This window comes from Trachurus japonicus, chromosome 1, assembly GCF_045865225.1.
Source record: "Trachurus japonicus isolate A0001 chromosome 1, Traja_1.0".
In the NCBI taxonomy this organism is placed as follows: domain Eukaryota; kingdom Metazoa; phylum Chordata; class Actinopteri; order Carangiformes; family Carangidae; genus Trachurus; species Trachurus japonicus.
Window position 1 is genome coordinate 65,205 of NC_140907.1, and position 22,792 is coordinate 87,996.

General features: G+C 42.5%; 1 protein-coding gene across 1 annotated transcript; it reads right to left on the reverse strand.

Moving 5' to 3' along the window:
* Positions 1-2,458: 2,458 nt before the first annotated feature.
* qtgal (queuosine-tRNA galactosyltransferase) lies at positions 2,459-22,108 on the reverse strand. Its single transcript, XM_085798786.1, has 12 exons — positions 21,675-22,108; positions 20,821-20,937; positions 20,527-20,626; positions 18,057-18,121; positions 17,157-17,222; positions 15,335-15,430; positions 10,620-10,715; positions 8,546-8,670; positions 4,200-4,335; positions 3,953-4,021; positions 3,687-3,761; positions 2,459-2,773 (listed from the first exon to the last, which is right to left on the reverse strand). The coding sequence occupies exons 1-12, from the start codon at positions 21,804-21,806 to the stop codon at positions 2,693-2,695; spliced, it is 1,158 nt and encodes a 385-aa protein (XP_085654912.1). The 5' UTR covers positions 21,807-22,108; the 3' UTR covers positions 2,459-2,692.
* Positions 22,109-22,792: the final 684 nt, after the last annotated feature.

Genomic DNA, 22,792 nt, shown 5'->3' on the forward strand with positions numbered 1-22,792 from the left:
CTTTGGCAGAACGGAGGACCCTGCTTCAGTTTTTTTTTTTAACCATTACTGCTGCTTCCCTATAACTGCCGTGGCCAGATTTACAGTAAGGCAGACCGCCTCACTGACCCAGGAAACACTGGGGGAGATTTTGTGGGGAAAGGTCTGTTTACCTTTGGGCAGAAAAACTCTGCACTCTGTGAGGTAAAATAAACTTTTTGTGTGTGTTTACGTATCAGAACTGTGCTTTCTTAAAGAGGTTATTGTTCTGTAGATTTCATAAGACCCAGGGAAAGAAAAAACAAATACGGAGAGAATCCATGTTTGTACATTTATAGCAGATGTGTGCGTGTGTCTGATTTTGCATGGTTGCATCAGAGCAGACTTTAGAAATCAGTACAAGACTTCTGGTCATAAAACACCCCACCCTTTGTAAGTCGAACCTTCTGTCTGATGACACGCTGACTCCAGTCGCTTCCTTTTAACTCCAACACAAGTTCAAGTATCCAGGCTGACAAATACCACTTACAGTCCACACAGGCTTAGAAAACACAGCGGAACATTTTATTCCTCCAACCACTTATTTGTTAGGTTCAATATTTTCTAAATTAATATCTAAAGTTACATACTTATTCGCTTTTTTTTGTCGATGATTAGATGGGAAAATTGAAACCGCTTTGATGTCTGTAGGCTAAATATGAAGCTACTGCCCGCAGCCAGTTAGCTTAGTTTAGCATAACCACTGGAGACAGTGGGAACAGCTAGCCTGACTCAGTCAGAGGATAAAAAAGAAAGAAAAAAACAAACCGAACATCTTAAGGCACATGAAGCTCACTCATGTATTTGTTTAGCCCATGCTAAAACCATTACACTTTGTGTGAGCCAAGCATAAAACTGTTTTGCAGTATGTCCCTGTTTTTGTTTGCACACAAATTGAACATGTGCATATGTTTTTTTTTTATGGATAACCAATAAGTGAGTTTTTGATTTTGGTAAAGGGTTGGTCTGTTTTACCCTCGGACAGAGCCTGCAAGCTCTGCCCTACAAAGGCAAAGTGCAGTATCTGTAAAAATGCCAAACTGAGAAAAACAGCTTTTTGTGTTTTCATTGTCAGGTTTAAGCATCAAATTATGAATAACTACCAAGTCTATAATTGATTAGATATACAGTAGGTGGACTGAATTAAATGTATTTTGTAGTTTGTCTTTCTGACCAATTTTGACCGTTTTATGGCAGATACTGCACATTGCCTTGGTTTTGGTGCAGATACTGCACTTTGGCTTACAGATACTGCACTTTGCCTTGGTTTCACAGTGCTTTATTGGATGGACAGCAAAATAAAAAGCCTAATAACTCTGGAAATTTTAGCAGTACCAATATCAAATTCTACCAGATTGAAGATAATATGCCACACTTTTGATTGGTCAAAAAAAAGAAAAAGAAAAAAATGCAGATACTGCACTTTGCCTTTATAGGGCAGAGCTGTTTTCCTAGGCTAAGCTAAGCGAGTCCTGGCTGGAGCTTCATATCCAACAGGAGATATGAGAGTGGTATGAGTCTTATCATCCAACTCTAAGCAACAAAGTGAATGAGCATATACTAGGGCTGCAATGAGTAGCATATTTTACTATCCGAATGTTCGGGGTCACTATTCGAGTAGTACTCGAGTATTCGCAGCGTAGCGCCGTAGAGGGAGAGCGGAGCGGAGCGCGGAGGGGCATGTGGGAGAGGGGAGCAGCTGAAGGGAGCCACGTAAATCAGACAGTAAAGTAGGCTGATACACTTTTTCATAATAACACACTTTTTATTTTAATAAAACAGCTGAAACAGTTGTCCATGTGTGATATTTTTCCTCACAGATCCGTCCTCAAATCACTCGCAATTAAAAGAGCAAAAAAAAAAAAAAAAAAAAGAAGGAATGCCACGGAATTTAATTGTCCCGTTAATAGGCTAAACATTTTTCTTACAGCGGCAGCGCACACTTCAATAAAGGAACCTTCGCCGACGCCATCGCTCCGTCTGAAGACACGGCCAACCAGTGTGATGGTACTCGGATGCCGCCCAAGCCGAATATCGGCTACAGCCCTAGAGCATACCACACAAAAATGTCAAATTATGGCGCGTTTCCACTAGCGCGCTTCGGCTCGGCTCAGCTCGGCGCGCTATTTGCGTGTTTCCACTAGCCCTAGTACCTGGTACCAGGTACCATTTTTAGTACCTCCTCGGCCCTGGTTCCAAGCGAGCCGAAGCGATACTATAACGTGACGTCAGCTGTGTGTTAAACCACGCTGTGGTCCGTAATCGAGGTGCAGACGAGTGAGTTTGGAGCTGACGAGCGGATCGAAAAAAGAGAGACGGACAATGCGGCCCCGCGATCACCCCCGTGCCGACCCCGCCCCCGCTGAGGAGGTACTAAAGAACTCAGCTGTAGTGGAAAAGCACCTTTACCGAGCCGTGCCGTGCTGTGAAAGTGTAGTGGAAAAGCACCTTTAGTCCTCTGAAGTTCTGTGAATACTGCAACACCTCCAGCGCTGTGGTTCAGGTGTGAGACAGAGAAATCGGCTGTGGTCCAGTTTTCACTTCAGCCTTTCCCTCTTATTACCTGTCTCTCCCTTGGTTTGTATTTACGTTGTCAGTAATCCACTTCTCTGTTTCCCTCTGGCTGATCCAGCTGCATGGGCTCCTCCTCTTCCTTCTCCATCTCTTAAAGCAGTCAGTTGAAATGGTAGTAATCTGTTCCTTCCTTCAGCTGCAGAGAGTTAAGGTTCTTCTCCAAAACACCCTCTGTCATGTCCTACAAATGAAAACACATCAGAGTAACAGCAGAAGCAGAAAACACAGTGGAGGGCACAAATCTCCACGAAACAAACAACTTTTGAAGAAGTGTGATCGTATACCTTTACTGGCTCAACTTGCTCGTTTTTCCTTCTTGTTCCCTGTTGTGTAGTTTTAACTGCACTGAACTAATGCCAAAGGTTGTACACAGGCTAAACAGATTCAGACTGACCCACAGTTAATTAGGTTTAACCTCGGCCTATTAGAAAAGTTCAGTTGAATTCATTTGTTGATTATATGGTTATTTGACATCTGGATCGAAAACTTGTGTGATTGAGTCCAGCTGTGTGTGTGTGTGTGTATGCGTGGAGACAGAGAGCGAAGGAGAGCATGACTGAGTCCAGGTCTCTTTGTCCTCTGACTCTGATTACGTCTCCCAGTTTCCATAATTGCGCAATTAGTAGCCCCTGTAGGTGGGGTCACTCTGGTTTTGATGTCTGAATCTGGCTGGGTGATAAATAGGCAATTAGTGATTTCCCTGAACAGCTGTATGTGTGTGTGTATGTGTGTAAAAAAGGAATAAAAAGATGATATCTATTTCTTAGGAAAATGCTGTGAAATAACTACAAGTAAAGCCAAGATTTTTTAAAATACAAATATAATCCTAAACATCACATATGAACAGAACAGTGGCAAACACATCACTCGCCATGTGATCAAAAATCAGTCCGCTATTCCTTACCGCCTCTCCTCTGTGTGTGTGTGTGTGTGTGTGTGGGACAGAGAGAGAGAGAGAGAGAGAGAGAGAGAGAGTTATGTCCTGTGCCAGGCACACGCCCCAGATTATTATGTCATTAACTTAGATTACAGACCTGAGGGACAGACGATCAGAAACAGCAAACATACAACACACAAACACACTTTCTCCTTACCAGTTTAACACAGATGATGAAGGGGGCGGAGGCGTCTTTGTAGTGCAGAATTGGGATTTTTGGCTTAGGTATTTCCTGGCAAGGATATGAACCAGAGGAGAGTCACACAAACCATTTATCACTGTTACAGCTTCATAGAAATTCACTGGAATAAAGAGACTGGGTCATGGGTCCCTGGTTTGATGACCTTGCATCACTGCATAACTGGAACATTTCATCAAAATAAACATGTTACTTGGCTTGGTATCAGCGGGGGTTGACCTTACCTCGGTGTCCTCGTAAGTGTAAAAGCCTTTCCTAATTTTGTTCTCGTCCACGTCACAGAAAGCTTTGACCTGATAAAGGAAACAGAAAAACGAATGGTGACACACACACACACACACACACACACACACACACACACACACACACTCTAACATAACAAGAATTCTCCCTCCAGTTCTATCCACAGAGGAACCAAAAATGGGTGAAAAATATATTTTGGTTATTCTCTCACATGCGGAGGTAACATACCTTCTTCTGATTGGACGGGCTCAGGCAGCGGTACAGCTTTCGACCCTGTTTCCCAGCGTTCCAGATGGTGAAGCTCTCCCATTGGCTAAGTACCCTCTCCTGCAGAAAGTCCACTCGCAGCTTCCAAATGGTTTCCCTGACAAAAGTTGAGGAGATGATCCGATGAAATAGCATAAGTACACAGCACAATGACAGGAACAACTGGAACAACTATAGCAACTTGAATCAACTTTGAAAAGGTCTACTGGTGTTTCAGGTTAACTGTCAGTTTTACCTCCAACAGAGGTTTAAATATTTATAATTGTCTGACTCATTGTGTTTTGTTCTTGTTGGACTTAATGTTAAAAGGATATGCCAACTTTTTTTTTGTCTTGCCTCACTCCAGAGTCCATGACCAGCAGATAGACACCATCCTTTCGACTGTGCGTGCAGTAACAAAGGAGATACGGGCAGAGCTGGCGCACCGCTAATTAGCTTAGCTCAAATGCTGGAAGTGTATAGGTAGTGTTAGCCTGCCTCCACCTAAAGTCATCAGAGAAACTCTTCAGCAACTCTAAACGGAAACCGGCGAGCCGATCTTCGTCTCAGAGCTGACAAAACTCTCTGGTAAGGCATCTTGAGCGGTCAATTGCGGTTAACGGGACAAGATCGGTCAAAACGGAGGGTTCAAGCAAAGACGGTTTATTTTGGTTCAAGCTAGCTACATCGAGGGTAGGTTAGCTTCCTATTTCAAAGTAAAAGCACAAATTCTATCGTCATGGTTTTCTGTATGTAAAGGGCAACGGGTGTTTTATTTTGTTAAAGTAACCGGAAGTGCGTTGGTCAGCGGCAAGCTTGAGTAGCGCCAAATTCGTCCAAACTAAATTGTAAACAGCTGGTATTTAGACAAATTAACGACACACTGCTGATCTAAACGGCTACTTTCTCGCCTAAAAATGTTTGAAATGTAGATAAAGTGATATATTTACAGAGTTTAGAGCTAAAATGAAATCAGCTTCTGACTAAAATGAAAACAGCTTTGGCACGGGTAGGAGGCAGGCTAACTATGCATTTCCAGCGTTTGAGCTAAGCTAATTAGCAGTGCGCCAGCTCTGCCCGTATCTCCCTTGTTACTGCACGCACAGTCAAAAGGATGGTGTCTATCTGCTTGTCATGGACTTGGGAGTGAGGCAAGACACGAAAAAAAAAAATGTTGGTGTACCCCATTAATTAAGTCACCATGTTCCCAGATACCAGCAAATTATGTCATCATATTATAACTAGGGCTGTCAGAGTTAACGCGTTAATCGCGATTAGATTAATTTAAAAAATTAACGCGATTACATTTTTTAATCGCGGTTAATCGCGGCCCATTTTGTCCTCTGTGGAGGACTGGAGTGTGGGACCTCCAGTCCAGTAGGTGGCGGTAAGGCACCTTCAAGTTGGTTGCTACACAAATATACACAGTCTAACATATATCCACAGCTCTATCCATTGATTTTTTGACGGCTTTGTTGTCAACAAATGCACATGGCCATGTATTGATTTTTTTGACAGCTCGGTTGTCAACAAATGCACGTGGCGATGTATTGATTTTTTGACGGCTTCTGTTGTCAACAAATGCACATGGCCAGGCAGAGGTGTAGCAAAGTAAAGGGCAATTTCCACTGGATGCAATTCGTTTCAATTCTGTGTGAGTTTCATGCATCATGTGTTATGATTAGGTACTAGGCCTGCTAGGTCTGGTCTAAAAGTTGTTTGTCTAGAGATTATAACACTTTGGAGGGTTGAAAGTCCAAAGCGCCATATATAATATTTTTAATAGAGATTAATCGCGAGTTAACTATGGAAAAAATGCGATTAATCGCGATTAAAAAAATTAATCGTTTGACAGCCCTAATTATAACTTAAAAAATAATTTCCCAAACTACAAACATAAGACCCAAGTTTACTGGAATCACACCAAAACTTGTTTTCTAAAAGTATTAATTGCGTTCATTAAAAAAAACAACGATATACGATATATCAATGGCAATTAAGTGCAGTCTGAAAAAACATGCTTGTTTTTTCCCATTGCCTGCACCTTGACTGATGTGCACAGCTGTGCAGGGGCCTCTTTCCCTCACACACTCTCTCTCACACACACAGTTAGTTTGACTGAATCTGATGATCTCCTGATATTTTCACACAAACCAGTCTTTAGAGATTCTACTACTGATGCTAAAAATAAAACTAGTCCAGTGAGCAGCAGAAAAACCTCAGCCAGACACGGTGACAGTGAGGTGTTCCTAATAAAGAGCATGGTAAGGGTCTATCTTGATGCTTTTCCTCAGGTTCTTAACCTCTACCTCCTCCCTCACTCCTCCCACACACACACACGTTTGCACTGTTGCTGAGTAATTATGCATACGGTCACAGGAGGAACTCCACGCTCATCTCCTGATGTTAGCATCTGAGTGTGGGCCTCATATGACAAATAAACCCAAACCCACCACCATCATCGTGCGGGTGGTCCGCACCACACTTCCTATACATTCTCTACAGATTGTACAACATGGCAGAGATTTACTATAAACTGTATCTGCTTGCACACACGGAAGTCTTCGTCTCCTTAATACCCTGCAGATCAAAAGCCAAACACTTTCACAGATTCTGGTATAGATTCACATAAGGGGCGGGGGCACAAACATATACACACATCATGCAGGCACACCCACCTCTATAAACACATCCTCTCCATGTGAGGAACCCTTTGTCTCAGTTACTCTTTTACATTATTCCCTTCACATACTAGGGAATCTATACTCACTGGTCAGTTTATTAGGATCACCTAGCTAAAACTGATGCAGCCTGATACAGTTATCCTACATTAGAGTCTCAAGTCATCAACTACACGGCCATTTTGGTGGCTGCGGTTTGAGGCACTGTTAAATAGTTGACAGTTGTCTAAGTAGGCCGCAGCCCATAGGCATATGCTGTGTTTAAGACAAGTCGCAACTCAGTAAAATGAACTCTGAGCTGTGAAAAATGAATTGAACGGCGTCGGAAATTACAGGTTGGAAATGGGGGTATCATCTCAGTTGCTTTCCGACTTGACATCAGTAACAAAAACAAAACATGGCGGTCCTCACTGTTACAATGGTAAGAATGGAATTGTAACAAAAGTTTTCATGCATCTTCAGGTGCTTCAAGAATAAGCAATAAATTGCTGCTGCATATATTTTTTGTGTTCAGCCAAAATAATGCAAAACTTGTTTCGGGCATCCATGTTTTTTTTCCTCTGAGTTAACTAGTAGCGTGAACGCTATGATGGTGAAAGTTAGGAATTTCCAAGTTGGAGTTCCGACTTGTCGGTTATTTCCGAGTTGCTGAAAGGACTGCAGCGGCCTGGGTTTGAATCCGACTCCTGGCCCTTTGCTGCATGTCACCCCCTCTCTCACCCCTGATTTCCTCTCCCTCTCTCTCCCTCTCTCTCTCTCTCTCACACTTTCCTATCATAATAAAAGCATTAAAAAAAGAAAAGAGAGGGTTGGTTAAGTAACAGAAACACTGCATTGCTGTGTGAGACTGTATCAGTTTCAGCAAGGTGTTCAGCAAGGTACAGTTGTGTATAGCTACATTAGTGCGTGCGTGAGTGTGTGGGTGGGAGAGAGAGAGAGAGACAGAAAGAAGATGATGGCTTAATGTAACTAAGGAGAGGAAGTAGGTAGGCTGTGATGGGAGGGGGTGACAAGAAGTGGGGGAGAGTGGAAAGTAGGCAAGGCGAGCTTGAAATAGGCGTCCAAAAATAGGCAGATGATAGATGAAGACAGAGGAGGATGATCGGTGACGGATTGCGTCAACACATGCAGATATACGAGCAGTGGACAGATGTAGAGGAGGAAGGAAGGAAGGAAGGAGGAAAGGAAGGAGGGATAACAGGAAAGAGAGGATAAAAGGGAGGGAGGGAGGTATGTGTGCTGTGTGTAGAGGTTTTGGTCTTGTGGTGCATTTTACATTCTGATGTAGAAACACACACCTGCAGAAGCAACTTGACCTCGCCGAAGCACAAGGCAATGGCAGGAATGTCAGCACAACACACACACACACACACACGCACAGTTTCCCTCTGAGAGATACCGAACCCTGAGAAGAACACATGGTGAAATTCCTGATTGACGCTGGGAAAGTAAATGAAATTCCAAAAACATACTCTGAAATTTTCAAGATTATGAAAACATGTGTCCATGTGTGTGCGTGTGCAGAATTGTGGGAGAGAGTGTGGAGCCCTGAGAAAATGTGGGATGGCAGCGGGGGCAGCTGTGAGTAGGTGGATGAGCAACACTGCATCCAAATATGTGTGCATGGAAGTGGACACTGTGACTGACTCTGTAACGGAGTGTGTGGCGGCCTTCTCATGGTAACGGTAGATCAGCAGGCACTCGTTGACCCTGGACAGACCCCCTCCCTGACGCAGACTCTGGTAGAAGAAGATCAGGTCCTCTGGGACCCCCTGGAGAAAAGGAAGCAGAGTGTGAAATGATTGTTAGAGATGATCGATGTTGAGCAACAGTGGCTCTGTTAGAATGCGTAGAAGCGCAGTCATAAAGGAAATCTGAGGGGATCCTAAATTGTATTTTTTTTTTAAATGAGGATTTTAGTAGTCATTGGTTATCCACAAGTTTCCGAACGTCATCTATGGTCAAAACCGGCATTTCCGGTGCAATTGTACGTTTATGTTTCCATGGTTTTCAGTCGTTGTCATGGTTGCGGTAAACCCATGGATCTCCTGTATTAAAGCAGAAGTAAGCGGAATGTTTGTGTTAATATAAGTCTTAAATAGTTATATCTTCCGACAGCAATCACTTATATAGAGTGTTTGGTCTGAAACACGGGTCTGTCAGTCCCTCTGCTCTGCTGTAAGCCGAGGAGAAAACTTTCCTTGTATCCTACAACCTTTATCAAATGAGGAGAGAGAACGGCATAAAGGGGCGGTCCTCTCTGTGTGTGCAGCCAAGGGATGCGCGTGAATGTGGTGACGTAGGGGCGAGGGCGGGGACTGCTAACTCCATCTGCTGACAAGAAGTTAGCCAAAACCACCGGATTGCTTACTTCTGCTTGAACGCTGACTTTTAACACGGATGTCAATTTGTGTGATATCCACTGTTAAAAGCTGGTGTGATGATCCATGCGTTTTACAGATTTTCGTTGAAAAAAAAAAAATCCATGCATTTACCGCGATTACCGAAACCATGGAAACGTAAACATAAAATTCCACTGGAAGAGCAAAAAACGTCAAAACGGCTTATGTTTTTGACGTTCAGAAAAAGGTGGATTAGATTAGATAGGAATTTATTTATTAATTTAAAACAGGGACAATGCACAAAAACATGAATCTTGTGAGACAAGAGAAGATGCATTGAGCCAGGTTGTAGCAACATTTACTAATTTCCACCTGTAGTCCCTGGGCAAGTAGGAACAGATAAGGAGATAACAATTAAGATTGTTGAAATATGACAGATAATTAATTTCAGTTCAGCTTGTTTGAGCGTCTTAGATGTGAAGATTTACTGCATTTCTTCACGAGTGTGCCACATCCTTATTCCTCTGCTTTTTTCTTCTGACAGCAAATGAAATCTCTTTGGATTTTGGGTTGTAGGTTGTAGGTTGTTTTTTAAAACATTTTATTGAAATAACAATTATTCAAAGTGTTAGCTGCAGCGCTAGATCAAAATGACTGTACAATCTAAATCGAGAGTGATTTATCGCCCCAACGTTATTTTCACGTGACACATGAAACCGTGATGGCAGTTTCCAAGAGCAGTGCACTTAATGTTTAAAGCGCTGATTAATCAAAGTATGCTGATTTAAAGGAAGTACTCCACTGACTTCACACTTCAAATTCTGTTTACCGCTCTTAGGGAGTAACGGTTAGTAACTGCTGCTGCTTACAAGTGTGGAAATGGAAAAAAATATGAAATGTCAGTTGATGAGTTGCATTGTGGGAAATGTATAGGTATATTGACTGATATCGATACTTCATCTGCTCACCATGAGTCATGTTATGGGTGCTCCATGCTAAATTACCATAACTTTTACAGTTCATCTCATCAAATTATCTGATCTGTTAGTTGTTATTTTCCTGTTGCTATTTATTCAGTGTGTCTAAACAGCTGGCTGTGTAGGTAGAAAGATAATGTGCCAACACTCAGACATGCCTGCCAGGCACTCATTGGTCAACTGTTCCTCTAACTGGTGGGAAACAGCTGTTAGCGGGCCCAGCAGGAGATCTATTTGAACAACTGAACAAATCTGAAGTGTGGGCACTAAGTCAGAACATTGAGCGTTGAACGCCGAGTCCGTCTGAGTCCGCCGGGCTGATGCCTGGACTCAGGAGCACAGACAAGGAAAACAAACATGGAGTACGAAGGCCACGGAAGATGTGTTGGTGTGAAGTCTAACCTTGCCTCCCTCGTCAAATGGTCCGACCGTCTGGAACCAGTTCCTTGAGCAGAACCATGTCGGCATGACAACGGTGGGTCCATGAGATGTGTACACCTAAGACATAAAAACAGTTTGAACAATAAGACAAAAGTCTGTATGGATCTAAACTAGAATTGGCACAACATCATTTATTATACTGACACTTGTGAACGTACAATCTCTAAAGGTACATTTTGTGAAACTTTGTCAAATCCTTATAAAAAAAACAACTAATTTACAGAGATGCTTACTTGAAGAAGCTGGTTTATATTTAAACAACTTTATTTTTGTACATCTTGCTCAATCTGACACATGGTTTGTGTGTGGATGGGGAAGAACCAGAGAATCTGATCCAACAAATACAGATGGATGACAAATTGAGGGAAACACCAAAATGAATGTCTCACACGTCCTCTTAACCCACCACAACTTTATGAAACAGTGTCAATGCTGCCTCTGATCATCGTTCAAGGTGTGTAAGATTTAGTGACTGTGAGACACAAAAGTCCAGCAAGAAAATGGTAATCATATTCTGACCAAATATCGACTGGAGCGCAGACTGTGGGTTGAGAGGCTTTAAATAAACAGAAGACAAGGAGAGGATGAGTAAAAGCACTGTAACCGAGTAAAAGTCTGTTGTTGGTATGAGGACTGCATTGAGGAACGGAAAAACCTGCAGCACCGGCCTGAAATAAGCTTGTAGAAGTGAGAGAGCAAGAGAAACTACAGCATGACCAGTGCACCAGAAAAAAACAGAACTAAAGTAAGTGTGTTATTAATACAGTATCTCACAAAAGTGAGTACACCCCTAAGTGAAAATGTCCAAATTGTGCCCAAGTGTCAATTTTTTGTGTGGCTACCATTTTTTTCCCCAGTACTGCCTAAAGGTATAATATGTAGGAATTCCCCCCATCTAGCGGTGCGGCTGCATATCGGAACGTATTCTTGATGTTGCATTCACGTGAAATCGGGCAGACGTCAGACAGACAACAGGATGGTGTCTATCTGCTTGTCATGGACTTGTGAGTGAGGCAAGACATGAAAAAAAATGTTGGCGTATCCCTTTAAAAATAAATAAAACTTCATGTTGTGGTTACAGATCATGCAGTAAGGTTTAGGGGTTATGCATATCAGCCGAACCAGACCTGCATCTGGCTAATGGTTTGGGGGAAATTTCCCAGCTGGCTTCTAGGAACAAACAGTTAAGGACTGTTCATTTCTAACCCTGCAAACAAAACAGGCTAGAGTGCAGCAGCCACGTGTGCTGTCTCACAGAAGTGTGCGCTTCCTGAAGTGTGCAGGGGAAGGATACACACACTTCCATCCCCACACACATGATCTTTATCTGATACGTTTGCTTTGGCCTCTCCTTCTCTCTCTGACCACAACCACCAGCACCACACTTCGGCCTCTAGAACTTTCTTTTTTTACAGATGGAGCCCTCAACCGATCCCTTCCACAGTTCCCCATCTCCCTCTCTTTGTGTGTGTGTGTGTAGCAACCGTAGTGTTTTTGCACTTCTTCATACCACTACGTCACTGTGTTTCACATGTGCATGTGTGTTTGGATGTGTGTGCAAAACTGTTCTTGGACCGAAGTAGAATACTACCGCATAACTGAAATGCATCACAGATGAAGAAAATTGTCAAAAAAACATCTGGATTCAGCCAGTCAAACAGCTGGACAGAATCTAGTAATATGGTAGTGTGTGTGTGTGTGTGTGTGTGTGTGTGTGTGTGTCCACCTACGTACATCTCCTCTCCATTCCGTTGCAATATTGCAACATGTTGCAGATGTAAACTGTGGCCAAAAGCATGAATAAGTGGAATAAGAATGAGTTCTGGGAAAACAGTGGACAGAGGGGGAGAGAGAGAGAGAGAGAGAGAGAGAGAGAGAGAGAGAGGTGTGGATGTGATTAGTCAGTGGGGTAGGGAAGGTTTTGGATAGCCATATCTAATGCCCCACAGATGAACCCACAGGGTCCAGCGCTGGATCAAGTTAAACAAGCACCACCCTGAGTTAATCTCTGGTTTAACTCAGTTAGATTCTGTCTCTTTGCCTAGAAGTTGAAAGTAAAGACAGATAAAGTGAAAGAGGAGAGAAGAGCAAAGGAGCTGGTTTTAAGCCTGCAGATTCAATGTATGATCTCATTCTCTTGCTCCATGAAACTTAATATCATATAAATATCTTGGAATGTCTGCTAAAGAGTTATGCAGACTTTGTGTGTGTGTGTGTGTGTGTGCGCGCGCTACAGAGAGTGAGTCCAGGTTGTCTTGTATCCTTGGTGACAGTGTGTTTTGTTCAGGCAGCAACAGTAGACTTCTATCTCTACAAAAATAGAAATAGTGCCAGACGTTTCACTTTTACATCAGTGCCTCTCTTATCAGTTAGTGATTAATGTGACTATTTAATGTAGTTGGAGGGAGAAGTATTCTTTTTTAAAGTGGTATATGAAAGTTTTCACTCATTCACTAGGCCACTTTATATTTAGGGTTTTCTTTTGGTCAACGTCATCCATTGGTGAAGTGTAAAAAATGTAATAATGTGGTAACACTACTCCGATAACACTATTATATATATATAGGGACAATGTTATTACTTTGGCTGGCTTGCACTGGGTCTCGTTACCATGGTTTCGGTCATTTGAGATTGACAGTGACACTCATCATCAAGAATCTTAAGATATGACATTGTCATGCCAATCACAGCTTGATATCTTCCATCATGACTAATGTCTAGGTGAACAGGTGAAAATCCATGAAATCATGGTCACATGTGCAAAAACATTTGCAAAGGAGCAGAGGAGGAGGTTACATCCACAAGTATTAAAGGTTCACTGATTTTAAAGGATAATAATTGCTTTTTACAATCTGGACCTTATTTCTAGCATAAATACGATCATTTACTCACCCAGATAACTTTGGTGTCATTACAAGTCGTTTTGATGAAATTAGCTCCAGCCCAGAGCTGCGTATATCCGTATAATGCGAGTACACAGGGCAGCGCAGTGCAGCCTCTAAATAACACATTATCTGCTGTGAAACTCTATAATATTTTGTTATGATAGGCTAGTGCTAGTCCCCTCTGAGTCCGGGGTTAGCTAGTTATCAACATCGGGGGTCTGTAGGTTGACCTACTAACCTCTGACCTGGATGATGTCATCTCATCTCCGACCGCGGGGCGGCTTGTTGCTACCGCTAATGCTACGGGTCGTTTCTGCGTGTTTTTGACTTGTCAGAACAAAATGAGCAGCTGGATGAAGTTCAGCTTCCACAGGCTTCCTCTCCTCAACCTGGACTCACTAAAGCTCCGGCTAGTTGAGCTAAAAATGGACACGAATGCCGAAGCGGAATCATTATTATCAGAATGAGCCGCGTGGCACTCGGAGATGACATCATCCAGGTCAGAGGTCAGTAGGTCAACCTACAGACCAGATGTTGATAACAGCTAACCCCGGACTCAGAGGGGAATAGCACTAGCCTATCATAACAAAATATTGGTGAAATGAACCAGTTTCGTGGCAGATAATGTGTTATTTAGAGGCTGCATTGTGCTGCCCCGTGTACTCGCATTATACGGATATACGTACACGGCTCTCGGCTGGAGCTAATTTCGTCAGAACGACTTGTAATGACACCAAAGTTATCTGGGTGAGTAAATTATCTTATTTATGCTAGAAATAAGGTCCAGATTGTAAAAAACGCTAATTATCCTTTAAGAACATCACATGCTCTGTACTGTAATAGGTCAAAGCATGGAGGCTGATCTCAACAATGCAACTGGACCAACTGTTGTCTGATGTGCAGAACTAAGTTACAAGGGTGCAACTTGTATGTTCTTCTCATTATTAAAGTATTGGCAACTTTGTCACTTTTGGCAAACCAAACCTAGGAAAATGTTAGTGATTGGGAACACCCTCCAAAACATTTATCTCATATCATATCTATGTTAGTAGTTACACCCATGCTTGTCTTGCTGTGACATGTCACTGTGCTTGGGGAGAAAAAGCAACACCAAGTCATCGTGACCCACACTAGTTTTATTCCTGGCTCTCCATGTTGCTCGTCCACCGGACTTGTTTTGAAGTGAAAGAGAGGGGAGAGGTGTTTGATAACATCAAAGAGAAATCTATTCATTTTATTATTGGCCACAGACAGAAACTCTGCTCCACCTGCCCCCCAGGGACATCATGTTTTTCTGTTGTGGGACATAAAACATCTTTTAATATAATCCAGTTTAATGGTTTGTTTAATTACAATAATCATGCTCATGTCTTTCTGGAACAACTCTGCCAGCACTCAGGCTAGAACAATAAGCTTTATACAAGCATCACAAATCTATACGTGTCCTAAAGGGTCAGTTGAGAAAAAGTTGGTTTAACTTTTCTCTCTGAAAAATGATCCTTTCCTGTACCAGTAGTTTCCACTATGGGCTGCTCCCAACAGACAGCTGGCAGTGTGACCTGCTTCCTCTGGTGGGACAGTCACGGGCAGAGAGGTCAGGAGTGACGCTGCACCCTCTGTGCAAACCGCTGTCACGTTTCATGGAAACTGAGGCTGGCAGGTACACATCCTGTTGTCTGTCTGACCCGGCGGCTGCCTGGCACATGACCTCCCACACATGCACACAGACAGACACGCATATTCACACACACATCCAGACTCACATGCTGTTCTCCTGTTGCGGGTGTTTACCTGTGTGATGAGCTGATCCTGAGTGATTGTGTTGATCCAGCGCGTGTAACGCTCTGTAGATCCCTCTGGAAGCCTCTCAACTCTGCAGCCTATCAGCTGTCATAAAAAACACATGAACACGGTTCTGAGCATTAAAGGTATAATATGTAAGAATTACCCCCATCTAGCGGTGCGGTTGCATATCGGAACGTATTCTTGATGTTGCATTCACGTGAAATCGGGCAGACGTCAGACAGACAACAGACACTGCATGTAACACGTTTTACCGTCTTTCTCTCGTGGAGTAAAATGACATCCGGTTGGTTTGCCGACGGCCGTCTGCCTGACTGCACCTGAATGCAACACCAGCGCCTCCGTTCTTCCTCACACTACACAGTGGTGACAGTTTTAACAGGCGATACCTGGAAAACTTTCTCCCCGAGCCGACAGCTCTGCTGAGTTTCCGTGGTTACCTACGGTCGCGCTGCCACTCAATGTAAAAAATGGCGATGCAACATGGCAGCCAAGGTTTGGTGCGTCGCCCACTTATGTATTTGTAACGACTTGTAACAACTCATTCTAAGGTACGAGAAAGCTTTCACTTGTATGCAGGTGTGATTCAACTTCAGTGAAATATGTATTTATGAAAGACATATTTGATTTTTGATAATAAAAAGCCAAATAAGTTACACACTGGGGCTTTAAATAACACTTTGCATTGGACAATGAAAACACAATTTGCAACTATTTTGTAAAAGTTCTGCAACAGAAAGTCAAACAGTTAATTTTAAATTCATCATGAAAATTACGGGCAGACTAACTGATAACGGAAATAAATCTCAGCTGCAGCTGTTGTCATATATATATATTTATAAAACGGAAAGGTGAAATCTGGCGATCTGATTGGTTGTTAACCGTGGTATAATGAGCATATACCACGGCTACTATTCTAAAGCCTTATCACAGCGTAAGCTATCACTCCGCGTCAGGCACGTATGACTGGTATGAATGGAAGTTGTTGCAGTCCGTAGCAAAAGACAGTGTCTTTATGATGTTAAAAAATGGACTAAAGTAGTTGACTTCGCATGTTTAAGGTTAACTTTCACCTCCGGAGAGGGTTAACAATGGTAGAGTGGACTGAGCAGTGACTTTCACCTGAAAAAAAGCGGAGGAAAAGACGACATGCAGAGCTAACTTGGAGCTAACGTCTGGACGTCTTTATTGGTAACCGTTTTATAAAAGCAATATATCACGACAGGCCATGGTATATGCTCATAATGAGCATATACCATGGCCTGTCATAATATATTTGCATATATATATATATATACACATATATATGGTCCTATTAGGTGCATATCTAAATTTAAATGTACCTTTTTGCATGTACAAACAAGAACCCTATAAAGAAAGAGCAGAATGAGAAGCCAAGAGGGGTTAACATGGAGAAAAGAGATGCATTATGTGACTGAAAACAAATCACGTCTTTATCTGCAACCATAAAATATTACAGCTGTAACAGAAGGGGGCAGGTTGTTTGTGCAGGGCAGCAAGTCTGCTGTCTCCATGCTGTCTCCCTCACTTCCCTCACACACATAACCTCTGACCTCTGACCTGGCAGGCCTCAGAAAGCATCAACACCGGATACTCACACCGCTCAGCGTGCCAACTGCATGGAAGCACACACACGCATACCACGACCACAAACACCCAACACGAATATATTTTTTTTTATTTGAAGGGAGGGACTGGTCAGATGTCCAGAGACAGGGAGAGAAAGAGACAGAGGAGCACAACAGAGAGGGACGGAAGTGAGTAAGCAAATGCTTGAGGGAGAACTTACAGAGTTTGGGTGGAGGAGAGACGCCTCGTGCTGCAGACGAACTCTCTGAGGCAACATAACATCATCCTGAGAGAACAAAACATATCAATCAAAACACGTAGCGCATATCAACAGTTAATATGCAATCAAACTGTAATCATTGCCGTTTCAGTTTTCCTTTGACTTAGTTTACTTATCATATCCACATTTACCTTTTTGTTCCTTTTTTGTTACAGCTAAACCACAAATGAAATAAGGTAGGTGAGTAAAAAGAGTTAAAAATGAAAGGGCAAAGGAATTAGTTACAAAATAGAAAAAATGAGACACAAAATTCAAAAGAAATATCGCAGTAGAAAGACCTTTTCACACCATACAATGTCAGTAAACCTTTCTTGGAAGGAAGAATGTTGAAATATACAGAAGGAAAAAAAGAGCATTTCAATGAAAGGATAAAGATAGAAGTTTAAATTTAAGCTTTTGGTGAAAAAAGAGGATATGAACAGTGTTGGGCAGTGGAACAGAGAAAGCAAGAGAGCAAATAGAAGAAGTTGACTCAGAACAGAAGTGAAGAGAGGTCAGTTTAGATGTTGTGGCCTTTGACATTTGCTCATTCTTCAGTCTTCAGATGAACAAATGCAAAGCACCGTGCCAAAGACAGAGCTTCAACTCATATACATAACACACACACACACACCTACACATATGAAACTCTGCGCTCAGGTCATTAGTCATGTGCTCTGACAGCTCTGTCAAACAGTCACCGAGCCACTGAGGTCTCAGTGTGTATACGTATGGCCTGTATATTTGGACAAACCAACATGATCTAATTATTTTTGACTTGCTACTGTATGTGTTATGAAAGATGTCTGGGCAATGACATAAAACATGCACTGTTTGAAACACACACACACACGTACTCACCGCATCCTGAAAGCACAAGAACTTTCCACAGCTCTGAGATATTGCTTTATTCTTTGCATATCCCACTGAAAGACAAGGGGAACAGCCTATGTTTATATGTATGTGTGTTTAGCCACATGCTACATTCAACCATTAATCATGTGACAACAGAAGAAATGCTTCACTGACATTTAAAAAAAAAAAAAAGGTCAAACCAAAGACATGCAACAATGCCGGTCACATACATGATGACAGATAGTCTGTTATAGTGATGGTCATGCTCTGTTTCCAACACAATCTTACTTCACATGTGACTGATCTAACAGTCTGCTGGTGTGTTTTGATTCAGTGTAGTTGTCATTGTCATTTTTCCCCTCACATACACAGTACACATCACTGCCTCAGGTTTGAGGTAAATTCATGCGAAACCGCTGATGCACATTGCCTTCAGGGACAATTTTTCAGTCAGCAGTCTCTGTATTTACCACTAAAACGACTCTGTCTGGTAACGTTCTGTTATTATCTCATAGCGTGGTGAATGTGCAGGTCACAACTTGTCCACCAGAGCGTTTTGGAGTTGTTGGATTGTGTATTTGATGAGTTTGATGAGGGAAACCAAGAAATCCCATTAGCCTCCGTAGCGTAGCTCTGAGCAGCTCGCGTCTCTGCTCCACCGTTCTAAAAATAGCTTGCACCGACAAATAAAGGTAATGAACCTACTGCTATGACTATAGGGATTATGGCAATGGGCTAATGTGCCAAAATGTTGAACTATCCCTTTAAGGTGGCATGAACAGAGAAGTGATTCTACCGAGTGTGTGATACACACAGCTCAGTGACTCACACTATGGTAGAGTGTTGTTAATAATTGCATTAGGACACACATAATAGGAACAATAGGACAAAGTCTCCAACATACACTAAAATTGCTGTGTAGGAGCGCTTCCTGGACTCAAAAATCTTTTCATTGATGTGCTCTTTGGATGGGGCAAATTCTAGTGGAAAAAGAAGAAATATCCGAGGCACTCTCTGTGAACAGTTTAAAAGCCTTTATTGCTACAGTATGGCTTGGTCATGTTAACCTTTAAAAGACTCCTACGTGTTTCGGGTACACGCCTTTGTCAGGGAGTCAAACAGTTCTCAAAATGGGAGAGAGACCACCTTATAAGTCTTCCAACCACCAATCAGGAGCATCCACCTGGCTCAGGTGGGCTTCTGGTTGCAGTAACACTGTTTTGTAACACCAACCAGTGTTTTTTAAAGGTTAACATGACCAAGCCATAGCAACAAAGGCTTTTTAACTGTTCACAGAGAGAGTGCCCTGGCTATTTCTTCTTTTTCTATAGACAATTCACTATTGACAATAGGCTTTTCATCACAGCTCCACAGCGAAAACACATTTTAACAACTTAAGTTACCCAGTGACGTGTACCATTACTATCATTATGATCATGTTTCCGTAAATATAACAATATGTCAATATGTTTACAGCTTTCTTTTTTACAGCTTAACAAAGACAAAACAGAAATACTCATCTTTGGTGCACAAGCTCACAGACATAAAATTGCAACGCATCTCAAATCCCTATCCCTGGACAGTAAAACTGAAGCAAGAAATCTGGGTATAATCATTGACAGTAATCTTAATTTCAAAAGTCATATCAACTACATCACAAGATCAGCATTTTACCATCTGAAAAATATTTCCAAATTAAAGTCCCCCTCCCGCGACCCTTTTTGGTTATTTTAAAATATTCTCTGTGGTCTTTAAATTGTGATTATGAAGTTTTTAGCTGCATGCATTCTCACTGGTACAAAAAAATCTCAACACATCACGCCTGTTCTCAAATCACTGCACCGGTTACCCATTAAAACAAGAATTGATTTCAAAATTCTGCTCCTGGTTTATAAAGCTTAACATGGCATTGCACCTCAGTATATAACCCACATGCTCATCAACTACACTCCACCCTCGTAGTAACACTAGGCAAGGGGAGGCAGCCTTTTCCATCTATGCCCCATGCATCTGGAACAAGCTGCCCGAGATAGTAAAACATCAGTGACCACATTCAAAAACAAGTTAAAAACGTTCCTCTTCACAACTGCATTTGATTAAATTGTGTGTGTGTGTTATTGTGTGTGTGTGCGTGTGTATACCAATGTGTCCCCTGAGCATGTATGTGATACTGTTTTGATTTTGCTTTGTTTTGAATTTGCACATTTTTAATTGTTTGCTCTATTATTGCATTGTATTATAATTGCTTAACTATTGTAAAGCGCATTGAGTTTGACCTGTGCATGAAATGTGCCGCTTTATAAATAAAATTGAATTGAATTGAACTGAATTGAATGTCTGCTTGGCCTGTCCAACTTCTCTGTGTTGCATCCTAATGGGCGGTGCTGTAGTGCAGATGAGTTCAGAATGATGCAGTTACACATGTATGTTTTTGCTTTCATTCAACCTGTGCAGCTTTACACACACATGTACTGACCTCCTCTTGGTTGGGCAGAGTTGTGGCTGGAGGTCACCACTGAGATGCCTCTCTCCTCCAGTCTCTCCCTCCAACCCTCCACCACTTCCCTGGAGTCGTCCTGAGGGACAAACACAGAGACACACACAGACACACAGACACACAGACACACACACACACACACACACACACACACACACACACACACACACACACACACACACACACACACTAAGCTTCAACTGCAGTCTGTGAATCCTATATGTGGTTTACATGGTGTTTACTCTTGTGAAAGTACACACACACTAAACGCACCGTGCTTGCATCGTCATACACCGACAGCTCCATGGATCCAGTGAAGTCCTGCTGCAGTATGGCCTCCAGGCAGTCATCCAGCCAGCAGGATGCGTTGTACACTGGCATGATGATACTCTGAGGATAAACACAAACGTGCAGAATCAAATACACACTCAAAGTTATGCTTGGTTTAACCAGATCCAAACCAATTATCACAACTAGAGTTTATTTAAAGGCTCCATGGCATGAAAAATGTGATTTTGGTTATTTTTTCGTGCTTGGGGAGGTCTCTGGGCCACATATATACTGCCCCATGCATCAAACTGGTCATAAACGGAGAAACACACACTGCCCATTTGTAGGAACATTCTCTTTAAGACGAGCAGATAGCACTTCCTCCTTTCTGTGATGTCACACACAAGGTAACTCCGCCCACCGTGACCAGTTGTTTTTTTTTTAATTTTTATGAATGCAGCTTAGGTTTCAGTTACTTGCCTGTGATTGGCCCGACCACATGCCACTCAAAAACAGTGAGCCAATCAGAGGAGAGGTTCTCATTCTCTCTTCTGATTGGCCAAATGACCTGTGCCTGCTAGAGCTCCAGAAAGAGGCAACAGAAAGGGGCAATAAACGATATTAAGCAGATCACAGGTACTCAAAACCAATGATATAACTTGTTAGGGATATCAGCAGGTAAATAAACACAGAGAAAAGTGCACAGCATGGGGCCTTTAAATCATCAAATTTCATGGTATAATCAACCACTGTAGTGTTTGAGGTCACTCAGCCCTATGACCAATGCCTCTTATCGACCCGCCCCCTCTGCAGTGTATTCTCATGTGTTATCGTGGGAGTCCGTGTCCATCACCCACCACGTCCACTGTGTCCCTCTCCTCCTCCTCCTGCTGCTGCTGCTCTCCTCTCGGTGTCTCTGCTCCATCTCCCGCCGTACGGAGCTTCTTCTTGGGTGGGTTCATGTGGGTCTCGGACAGCCCGCTGCTCATGTGGGCTACCAGCTACCAGACAGCTTTATGTTACCTGGAGTCCCGCGGGTATGAAGAAATAACACAGCGTTGTGCGGGCAGTGACGACAGAGTAGACCACGCCGGGCGCGCACGTGAATCAAAATGTCAGAAAACACTGTCGTTGTGACGTTTATCTATATAAAATGCATCAATACCAACAAAGGACGCGACTTGAGACGTGTTCTGCACATTTTAGTGACGGCTGAAGTCGCAATTTCAGCAAAACGTGGAGCCCAGACGTGCAGAGAGATGGTAACGGCTTCAAAACTTCCGCAAACACTGAACTCCAGGCGCTCATTGGCTCCTCCGAAACAAGAACAGGCACCGGATTGGCTGGAGTAAATTGTCAGTCATGAGCGACTGAGACGTCACTGTAGCTTCTTCTCGACCTTCCTTTTTGTAAGGAGGATGGTAAGCAACGTAGAGGTGCACTACCGCCACCCATGATGGAGTTAAATAGCCTAAACAAACCAGAAAGCTTTTAGCTTTGGGGTTCTGCTTTCACAAACAGTTAACATTTACTTTTCTCCCTGTCTCTGAATTTAATTAACGTCCGTCAGTGCTCATGATTCATGTTTTCATCATAAATTAATTGCACAGGATCTTGGAAACTTTTCATAGGGGCTCCCCACCCCAACACCTCCTCATTGGATGGAGTTTACTCTGCTGTTATCAAGATGATTCAGCTGTCCTCCCATGATGACATGATAGCATGGTTGTTAATAATTATTATTAAGGTCAAAAAATGAGCCCTGGAAAAAAATGCCTTTAAAAGTACCCGTGTAAATGTATTTTATTCAAATCTATGTAAAACAGAGTTAAAGAATAAAACAACTACAGCTTATGAAACACTTTATTGTTGCTTAAACTAAGTGACCCGATTAGGACAGTATTACATTATCCTTGGTTTATTCAGGAGGGCAGTTGCAGTCTGATGAGAGTCGGTTACTCAGCTCATATCACTT